This window comes from Cynocephalus volans, chromosome 17, assembly GCF_027409185.1.
Source record: "Cynocephalus volans isolate mCynVol1 chromosome 17, mCynVol1.pri, whole genome shotgun sequence".
NCBI classification, from domain to species: Eukaryota; Metazoa; Chordata; class Mammalia; order Dermoptera; family Cynocephalidae; genus Cynocephalus; species Cynocephalus volans.
Window position 1 is genome coordinate 38787392 of NC_084476.1, and position 11143 is coordinate 38798534.

General features: G+C 42.9%; 1 protein-coding gene across 1 annotated transcript in view; it reads right to left on the reverse strand.

The window, feature by feature from the left end:
- LOC134365581 (stimulated by retinoic acid gene 6 protein-like) overlaps positions 1 to 2987 on the reverse strand; it is a 35133-nt gene extending 32146 nt beyond the window's left edge. The window contains exons 1-2 of the mRNA XM_063081682.1: positions 2916 to 2987; positions 1108 to 1208 (exon numbers count right to left, since the gene is read on the reverse strand). Of these exons, the coding sequence (XP_062937752.1) occupies positions 1108 to 1208; positions 2916 to 2951 (137 nt within the window). The 5' untranslated portion in view covers positions 2952 to 2987. The remainder of the gene's footprint in view (positions 1 to 1107; positions 1209 to 2915) is intronic.
- Positions 2988 to 11143: the final 8156 nt, after the last annotated feature.

The window sequence follows — 11143 nt, forward strand, 5'->3', positions numbered from 1 at the left end:
GACTTGTGACCCTGTGCCAGTTAGCTGTTAAAGTCCTAGTCTGGAAAGTCGTACCAAGTTGGGATCAGAGTCAATGCTGGAGAAAAGGCAAGGTTATAGGGAAGCAGAGATCCTGTCAGATGACAGACAGGAAAGTGGCAGAATGGTTCTTAAAAAGTCCTGCACCAGTGCCAAATGCCCAAGGTGGGGTCTGAAGATCTTTAATCACCAGCTTCAATCTTTTTCTGTGCCTCAACCAGTGATGCTTAGACCTGGCAGCTTAGGAAAGGCTGACTGCCCCAGTGGATAATATTCAGCCTGAGTGCAGCTGCTACTCTGTGCTAGTATTCAGTGTCCTTGGACATTTTGGGGCCATTGGACTTCTCTCAGTCTGCAGCTCAGGTCCTCCCTAGCCTTTGTCCTGATATTCTGTCTTCCCCTTCTTTCTCCAGAATTCAAGGCTGGGACCTCAGCATATCCACAGCTTGAGCCTGCTCAGTTTTTGACACTGGGACGATCAAAAAGAATATCAATCCAATCCAGGTGAAAGCTAATTTGTTAGCTGTGTGGCCTTAGGCAAGTCATTTAACTTCTCTGAGCCTGAGTTTTATCATCCATTGCATGAGGATAACAACCTCCACCATGCTAGATTGTTAAGAAGTTTCATCAAAGTAATGTAGGCACAAAAAAAATTAAAAATTAAAAATCCAAGGTCAAGGGAGCACCAAAAATAAAAGAAAAAGAAGAAAAGAAAAAGAAAAAGTATGTACATGGTTCAGTGTGCAGTAAATGTCAGCTGCATCATGATGCTGATGGTGATGATGATTGGGGTGATGAGGCAGAGATATGAACAATTAGAACTCAGGGAAAAATGTGATAAGGGGTGCAGAGACTCAAAACAGCAGAGCTAGAAAGGCCCTGAAAGCATATCTGGGCAGCCCTGGGTGCTGAGGGTTGCAATAGCTTAGAAACCAATTCTGAACTCTCAGAGCTTTGTTGGGGTTGGGGCGGGGAGGGGCAGGGCTGCGCATGGTGGGGTAGAGGTAGGGAGCTATCCTGGCCTTGTAACTGGTGTTGGCCCCAACCACAGGGTCCCCCAAGCTGTGGGGTCAACCTGACTCAACTCACATGATGATTCCAAAGTGGTTCCCCAGGAGGTAAGTGGTATCATCTCTCTGTCTACGATGCTCTTGTCTTTGGAGGAAGGTCAAGACCAAAATGATGAAAAACTATAAGAAGAGAAGATGAGAGAGTCAGTGGGCACATTCATCCTCAGCGTGGCCTCAGCGCCCTCACTGACGACAGAGAATGTATGGTGAGCAGAGCACTCAGAATGTCAGTGACTGCCTGCATGCACGGGTGAGCCAGCAGAGTGCTTTGTACTGAGGTCTCCTTTGTGTCACCTGATGGACATAGGTTCAAATCTAGTCTGTCACATATTGGCTGGGAAAGAGACTTAACTTCCCCAAAGCTTGGTCTCCTCATCTGTAGAAAGGCAGCAATAACTGTCAGGTTGCAAATCTGTTTTCCTGTGGATCCAGTCATGTTCTCATGCACTTGATGCTCTCGCTCTCTCTCTCTCTCTCTCTCTCTCTCTCCCCCCCCTCCCTCCTTTATCTCGCTCCCTCCCTACCTTCTCCCTTTACTAGAAAAGTCTGGAGATTTGTGTATACTTGCCATTTCACCTCTCACTGGCTCCTCAACCCCCTGAACTGGCTTTGATCCCCATAGCTCCACTGAAACAGCTGTGACCAAAGTCACTGATGACCACCTAGTGGCTCAATCCAGAGGTACATTAAGCCCAAATCTAGCTTGGTCTCTGAGCAGCATTCCACAGTGTTGACCACTTCCTCCTCTGACACTCTCTCTTCCCTAGGCCTCCATCAACCATGTGTTTTTGGTTTTTCTCCCTCACTTCTCAGTCTCCTTTGCTGCATAATTCTCTACCCAACCCCTGGATCTGGAGTTCCTCATAGTTCAGGCCACTCCTCCTTCTACCTGATCTGCTCCTCAGTGGTCTTATTCTGTCCATGCTTTTGATAGCTATCGATACACAAGACTCACACACGTGTGAATCTCCAGCCCAGACTTTGCCCATGAACTCTGGAACTGTGCATCCAGCTAAACAGTCAACATTACTTTTCGATGTGTTGAAAGCATCTTAAATTCAGTATGTCTTAAAAGGAACTTGTGCTTTTCCTCCCTGCCCTATTCCTCCATCCACTCCAAGCCTGGATCTCCTCTAGTTTTCCTTAACTAGTGCATAGCAACTACCACCGTCCTTCCATCTGTGCAAATTAGAAACCCAAGAGTTATCTTCAACCTCTCCCTCTCCCAACCTCCCTACCCAACCCACTACGAAGTCCTATTTGTTTTTCTACCTCCGAATGTCTTCAGTGGACAACCATCACTTAGGACGAGCTAAAATCGCCTCTTACCTGGACCCCTGCAACTCCTGATTGGTCTTCCAGCCTCTTCTCTTGCCACCTCCAACCTGATCCCCACATTGCAACTAGCACGATCTTTTAAAAACATAAATTTGATCACACCAGCCTCATGCCGGAAACACTTCAGTTACTTAGAATGAAGACAAAACTCTTGACCACTGAGCCCCACAGGGCTCTGATGGCCTGGCTCTGCCCACCTCCCCAGGCCCACCTCAGTTCTCTACTCCAGCTGCTCTGGCCCTCTCAGTTCCTTACGCTCTCCCTTCTCCCCTCCACGGGGCCTATGCACATGCTCCCCCTCTGTCTGAAATGCTCTTTACTACATCTTCCAACTGATCCCAGCTCTGTCATTACTTCCTCAGAAAAGCTTTTATTGACTTCTCTGAAAGCCAGTGTCCCTGACTCTTGGACCCTTAAAAGCCTTCCACTGCCTGTGGTTTTGGTGCATAATGTAAGATATCAAGCTGAAGTTTTAGAACCTTTACTTACTGATGGGATGAGGGAGTAATGGAGGAAGAGCTCCATGTCCACTGAGCTGGCCCAGGTGCCATTTAGCTGCTCGGTCCTGAAAAATGGCCCCAAATCAGATTCACATCATCAGTCACTGCTGCAATCATTGACCCTTCATCCTTGGGCATCACTGTCAGGAGTTGGGCTTGTAGCTCACTAAGACCATTTGATCTTTTTAAACTTCACTTTCTCAGAGCCAGGGCTGCTCACCTGTGGTATGTCTTCCTTGAGTGAATTCATCTTTTTTCATATTTCTTTCTCCAGCTTGATTATCCACCCAGCTTCCCTGCTAACTGGAACTAACTCCTTCATTTCTTGATGACACAGTGAGGGACACATTCAGGTTCTGTGGGGCCCAAAGCTTACATAATTTGGGCATCCTTTTTAAATTAAAGTATAAAAATACCTTACTTTTTCACATGTTAAGGGAAACATATGGCCATGTAAACATTTAATTAGAGCCCTTCCCATCCTCCCAGAGCCTTGGAAGAGTCCTATGGAAGTAAGAGACCCTGAGACTGAAGCTTCATTGATTTCACATGAAATCAGCCTTCAGACATGGTTTTCCATAACCAAAGTCAAGAAACACCAGCTGGAATGTTGGGGGAGGAGAGAGGCTATTGTACTACAGTCTACAGACTTTGTCCTCTCCAGTCTGCACGGTCTTAAGGACAGGGTGGTGAGGTCTCGTATCTGAAGCATTTGGCAGCAGTATTGTGGTTTCTCCTTAAAGAAAAGCCTCCTTTCTAGGGCTCCCTAAGCGCTTTGTTCTCACTGCTCTGTCTTCCACGGTGCCATGCCACCACAGCACAGTCTATACACCTCAAGATCCTTGCTCATGCTTTTCCCAACTCCTGCAGCACCCATATAGCCATCTCCTGGGCTTCCTTTCCTGGCCAGCGCCTAACATCTCAGGGACGAGCGCTCCTCTGGGGAGCCCATGAGCATGGTATATTCCCCCATAATTCTTTAAAATTGGAGCACTTCATGGTTAGACATAAACATTTGATAAGTGATGGGATGGGGGTGGGTGAGTCTCGAGCTGTCAGAAATGTGATAGAACTATACAAATCAGACTTCTGCTTTTCGGAAAGTAAACTGAGCACATATGTTAGCTTCCTCAACCCATACAAAACTCTCAAAACAATAGAAAAGAAAGAGAAAGAAAGAAAACATAGCCATACTTGAAAGCAAGAAAGGGATCTATCAAAAACACAGAAACTTCTAGAAGATCCTGAATGCTGGAGAGAAATTGGAACTAGATCAGAAAGGAAAAGCATCAGCCAAAATATCTGTAGATTGCAGGACCACACAAGAAGCACCCCATGCCCATAGCACAAGAAGCAGAGTAGAAGGGGGCTGGCAACAGACCACACAAGGATGAATTAAGGTCTCACAGAGAGGACAATAGGCAGAATGTCCCTGCCCAAGTGTCCTCCCATCCCTGCTGACTGGCCGGGGGCAATGGGGTTTATGTCTCCAGGAGGAGTATATATGGGTCACAGGGAGAGAAGCAGTGCCCCAGATCATGCGTAGCACCTGGGAGGGACCAAGAGCTTCGGCATCCAGAAGGCCGGCTACTGGGGTGCCCCATCTATTGGAACATCCCACCTGCACCCCACTCCACCAAAAGCAAACCTTAGTACTAGCCATGGCAAGAGCTACCACCCCTCCCCAAAGCAGAGGCAGCCAAAGGTCCAGTGGAAATCTCAGCCACAAAGACAAGCACAATCAAGAACCATCAAACACGTGAGGAAAGACTACACCACAAAAGGGAGCCCAAAACTCAACCAACAGAGGAACTTACTCCTGAGGAAATGGAGTTAATACAAATCCACTCTGATGTAATTACTAGAGGATGTTTTCCACAAGAAGAATAAATATAGGAGGAACTAAAGGACTGCAAAAAGCAATAGGAAGCAAAGGAATTGGCAAAACTTACTGTTAATCCTGAGCACAAGGTTTTAAATATTTATATATATTTGTATTCATATTTACATATAATATTAAACTTAATAATAAATTTAATAATATGTTAAGTACATATTTTTATAAACACAAGGACTCATAAAGTTTCTCATCTACAAATCCTTTTTGAGAAAAATACTGGAGGAAACCCTCAGGTAATAAGAAAAATGTATCTAGGTGGAAGGAGAAGGATTTAAAAGAACATCATACAGAGAAATTAGTAAAACATTGTTAAATATTTAGATAAGTAATAATTTTGAAACAAAATGTTTGAACAGCCCATGCAGAACTAAAATACCAGATGATATTCCATGCAGGAGAAGGGAGAGGTGGGTGGGAACAGGTGTGAAGGGCAGACGGAAGTAAAATGATGATCAAGTTCTCATCATAGTTAGGAGGAGGATATAGAAACCTGCTCTCTCTTTCTGGGTTGTGTAAGAAAAGTATAAGAGCTGGCTGGTTAGCTCAGTTGGTTACAGTGCGGAGCTGATAACACCAAGGTCAAGGGTTCAGATCCCCGTACCAGCCAGCTGCCAAAAGAGAAAAAAGAAAAATATAATTCTAAGTAAGAATGTTAAAAATCCATGATTGACTACTAAGAGGATATAAATACATTGTAAACCAGTATATTAAAGAGTGCATACGAAAGAAAAAGGATTCAATCACTCCAACAAATGACCAGGAAGATTAAAAGAATGAAATAAAGATAAAGAGAAATACCACAATAACAAAAATATTCAAAGATTAGTAAGCCATCAACAAAAAATACAAATATCTAATAAATACTTAAAATTCAACTAGTAATGAAAGAAGAAATTAAGATGAAATGCTGTGTTATCCACTAAATTGGGAAAGTAACTACTGAGCATTATTGAGATCTAAGACAAGATGGTTTTCATTTAGTGGTGATCAGAGTGTAAGCTCGTATAACCATTCTGAAGATTAATTCTGCAATATATACCAAGAATCTTTAAAATGCAGCTATTCCATTTCTAGGAATTCTACTTCTAAAAAATATAAGCTAAGGAAATAATGAGAGAGGTGCCTGAAGATATCTATTAAAATGCTAAGATTTCTCTCTCTCCCTCATATATGTGTCTAACATTTCGAATGTTATGCTCTCTGGTCACTGAGACTCATACTTTTTCCTGGTGGGTCCATGGCTGGTTGGGCAGATTTGTTGAAGGGCGAACACTGTTAAATGTTTAGATAAGTAAATAAATAAACAAACAAAAATAAAATAAATAAATAAAAGCACAGCAGCCACAGGGCAGCTGCAAAACAGAACCCCCAACAATAGAAGATCTGCCCAACACTGAGGATGGCTTGAAAATGTAATTATGATATACATACTGTTAAGTGAACAAAATAATAACTTAAAAGATTATGAAATGATATGATCCCAAGTTGTTAAGAGTGGTCATGTTTGGGTGGTGAGATTACACAGAGGTCGTTCTACTTTCTTTTTCTTTATGTTTTTCTGAATTTTCCACATATAGTACAATAGAGACATATTGCTTGACAGCTGTGTATCTATCCCCAGTGCTTAAAGCAGCATCTGACACAAAGGAGATGGCAATAAACACATGTGAAATGAACGGAGTGTTGTTTTTGTAATCAGGGAAAAGACTGAATGTTGTTCCAAAGCAACAAAACACCATTCTGAAGGGAAGATGTCCATGAAATCAACATAGAGTGAAAACATGCAAGGCTTCTTCTGCCATAGGGTGAAATTTACAAATCCTTCATTAAGTTAAATAAACTGAACATAAAAGCCTGCAAGAGTCAATCTGAGGAGCAACCTACAGCTGTGGCATCAACAGCATAGTTTTGGGGTTTTTTTTATTGAAACACAATTGATTGTACATATCTGTGGGGTATAGTGTTGAATATCAATACCTGTGTGCAATATGTGATGCTCAAATCAGGATAATTAGTATATTCATCACTACACAATGCAATCATTTTTTGTGGCCCTTTACCAATTTCTCGCTGACCCCTCTCCCCCTCCCCCTTGCCCGCCTCTGGCAGCCTCCGTTCTGTTCTCTCCTTTTGAAAGCTCAACAAATTATTCTTTTTTTTTTTTTTTTTGTCTTTTTGTGACCGGCCGTATGGCGCTCAGCCAGTGAGCGCACCGGCCATCCTTATATAGGATCCGAACCTGTGGCGGGAGCACTGCTGCGCTCCCAGCGCCGCACTCTCCCGAGTGCGCCACGGGTCGGCCCTCAACAAATTATTCTGATTGTTGTATCTTTCCTTCTTCCTTTTAAAATTTATTTGTTTATTTTTTTAGCTCCCACTAATGAGTGAGGACATGAGGTAGTTCTTTTTCTGTGCCTGGCTTATTTCACTTAACATAAATTCCCACCTCCCTCCTCCAAGGCCCTCCGCTGATTGTCTGCTGTGGGGGGAGGGGTCTCCCTCAATCCTTCTGCTTCCCTGGGTCCTAACATCATCACTCTATAGTAATAAGTTAAACATATGATAGCAGCTTCCATTGATTGATGTCACTTTATTGTGTGTCACTATTTGATATTACCTAGTCTAATCTTTGCAAGAATCTTATGAGGTAGATTCTATTAGCCCTTTTTTATTTATTTGTTTGTTTATTTATTTATTATTATTTTTAAAAATTTATTTATTTATATTTTATTGGGACATAGTTGATTGCACATATCTGTGGGTACAGCATTTAATATCAATACAAGTGTGCAATATGTGATGCTCAAATCGGGATAATTAGTACAATTTTCATAATACAAAGCAATTGATTTTCGTGACCCTTTACCAATTCCTCCCTTTCCTTCCTCCCTCTTGCCTTTTTTCACCTCTGATAACCTCAGTTCTATTCTCTTCTCTTGAAAGTTCAATGTATTATTGCGATCATTGTATCTTTCTTTCTTTTTTTTTAATCTATCTGTTTTTATATTTTTATTTTTTTAGCTCCCACATGTAAGTGAGGACATGCGGTATCTGTCTTTCTGTGCCTGGCTTATTTCACTTAACATAATTTTTTTCTAAATTCATCCATTTTGCTGCAAATGGCAGCTCTATTTACAACAGCCAAGAGTTGGAACCAACCAAAACGTCCACCGTTGGATGACTGGATAAGGAAAATGTGGTATATTTTTACAATGGAATATTACTCTGCCATAAAAAAAGAATGAAATAGCCACTTTTTAAAATGAGGAACTGAAGCCAGGAGAAGTTCAATGACTTGCCTCGGAGCAGTGAGGCTGGAGCCAGGCTCCCCTGCATGACACCCTCCTCCGGGCCCAGCTGTGGGCTCACGAGGCCGCTCAGAGCCCTGCAGCTGTGGCTGACTCATCACCTATCTGTGTACATTGCAGCACCTGGCACAGAGAGGCTCAGGGAATGTTTACTGAATTCCATGGGAACCTCCCTCAGAATAACTGAGTCCCAGAGAGCAGCAGTGATCAGAAAATGTCTCGCAGCCCAGGATTTTTCAGGTCCCACCCAGGGAGCTCAGTGAGCAGGGCACTGGCCACCTGGAGGGCAGCAGAAAGGCTGGCTCCCATTGCTCAGTGCAGAGAAGAGTTAGGGAAGGAGAGAGAGGTGCGTGCAGACTGAGTGTGAGTGAGTGTTAGTGTGTGTGTGTGAGTGTGTTTGTGCCTCCTGCAATGCAGTAACCTGTAGGTTGTGGTGTCTGATTCTGGGCCAGCCCTGACCTGCCTTTGTGAATCCCATGAATCCCCTAGTTCATGCAGCCTCCCCAGAAGCTTATCATGGCATAGGACGATGCTGCATACACTGCTGAGGTAGATGGAGTGGTGCGCTGAGGCTGGCTTGTACCAGCCTGGAAGAACCAACCGTCACACTATGAGGAATTTTATAGGCCACTTGTTAAACACCACCATTGTTAAAAATTGAACTACATAAACTTATAATTAAATAAGTTACATTAAAAACAAGAGTAATAAAGACTGAAAACTCATCACTTCCTAATTATTTGGCTACCTTTTACTGTTATCTATGCTTTTGAGCTTCTTTACATCTATTCTAGGTGCATAATGGAAATACTGTGTTATGGTGTTACGGTGTGCTACTGTGTATCTCTTCCCAACGATGTATAGTGACATCACATGGCTTGAAATGAGCCATGGTAGGAGTATTTACACCATGGAAATCAGCAAACACTACAAATCTGGACTTGATTTATTATTTTGTAGATTGTCTATAAAAGCGATGAACAAAATGTTAACAATGCAGATTTTAAAAACTTACATTTGTAGCCATTACATTGTGAAAAGTAAAAATAAATTGAGGAGATATTCCTCCAGAATTCAACAACTTTGATCCTGTTCAGCAAAGTAGTTCCCATCAATTGATGAGTGAGTGAAGATCTGACTTATATCTTGTCTTCATTGTTTCACATTTGTCTTGCTCATAATGTAAATAAAAATATCAGCCAACATTTATGTCAAAACAATGTTCATTCATCAGCTGCTATCACAGGTTGGTGCTATGGGTTAATGTGTCTCCAAGAAGTTCAGGTACTGGAAACTTGACCCCCATTGTAACAGTGTTAAGAGGGTGGGAAATCTGATTACGGTATTTGAAAGGTAGGGACTTTTAGAGATGATAAGATTGTGAGGATTGTGCTCTTGTGAATGGATTGATCCATTCATGGAGTAACGGGTGTGGTTCTGATGGATTTATAAGGAGGGTGAGTGAAAAGGTTAACTTTTGCTCATGTCGTCTGTTGCCATGTGACACCCTACATTGCTTTAGAGAGTCAACACCCAGAAGAAGGCTTCACCAGATGTGTTCCCTGGACCTTGGACTTCCCAGCCCCTGAAACTGTAAGAAATAAATCTCATTCCCTTATAAACTACCCAGTTTCAGATATCCTGCTCTAAGCAACAGAAGTGGATTTAAAAAGTGGGCTACAGATTCAGGAGTCCAGCAAAAAGACAGTGAAAACATTCTGTGAGAATTAATTAGCTATAGAAAATTTGCAGTAAAGAGCATTGTATATTTTATTATTATTTGTAAATAGTGTGTGATATATCTGTTATATCAGTATAATTTATAATAAAACTATGTACATATATGCATACTTTTTTCAGGAAGCCTGTTATTATACATTTTCCAGTATACCACTAGGTAAATGTGACCCTAGTTCTGGGCATGGCTTAGAAAAATAAAGATGTCCAAGTTTGGAGGACCGAGGTAAATACTAACTATTAGCTGTAGGAGAAAGACAGCAAATTAAGAGGAAAGAACACGGGAGAAGCGGGTGCCCCACCTCTTCTGCCCACACTCTGTGGTGCACCAGTCCTTCTCCCTACTCTGTGAAATGAGGGGACTAGACCAGATCTGTGTTTTTTAACTTTTTGACTACAAATCACAGTTGTACGTGTTACATACAGCACACAGTTACAGCTATGACCCAGTTCATAAGTGTGTGTGTGTGTGTGTGCATGTGTAAAACATATTTTCACAAAATGACCCCCTTTCTATACTTGGTGCTCTCTGGTATTTTTAATTTGATTCAGCCCTTCTCTGTTCTGTCCCATTCTATTTTGTAAAATGATAGTCATAACCACTAAATTAATTTCACAGCCCACTAATGGGTTGCCACCAGCTGTTTGAAAAACACCAAACTCTGACTATTAGATGATTGCTAGGGGCCCATCGATCCACGAAGGGCCTGACTGGACATATTGTGCAAGTATGTGGCTTTGCCCCACAGGCTCCTAAATCCCATGACCTGCTCAGATGTGTAAACAACAAGTGAGGTCATCGCCTCTCTCCAGGACATGGCCACAGCTTACCTCCCGGATGGGTGCAGGGCCGCTCCCTCCCCTCCCCTGCCCCTCTGTGCTCTCCAGCATCTGTCACTTCTGCTTCCCGCTGGAGGTGCATTTTCCATGTCTAACCTCTCACTTTTAGGGCTTTTCAAAAGCTAGAAACATGTTTTATTGAACTTTGAACTCCAATCACCCCTCACATCCCCCCCTCCCCTCTGTGCTTCTGATTTGTGGCCGGTACCTAATACATCCAAGTAAGTGCTTGTTGAATGAATGAGTGAAAGAAGGAAGGATGGAAGAGTCTGGAGGGAGGGAGGGAGGTGGAGGGAGAGAGAGCAGCACACTGCCCTCACTGTGTGCACACGCGTGGGCTGAGTGCATCCTGTCCACCCGGGATGCACAGCGCTGTCCTCCACCCCTGGCCGTGGGTCATACAGACTCAGGCTCTGCAATCACCCCACCTGA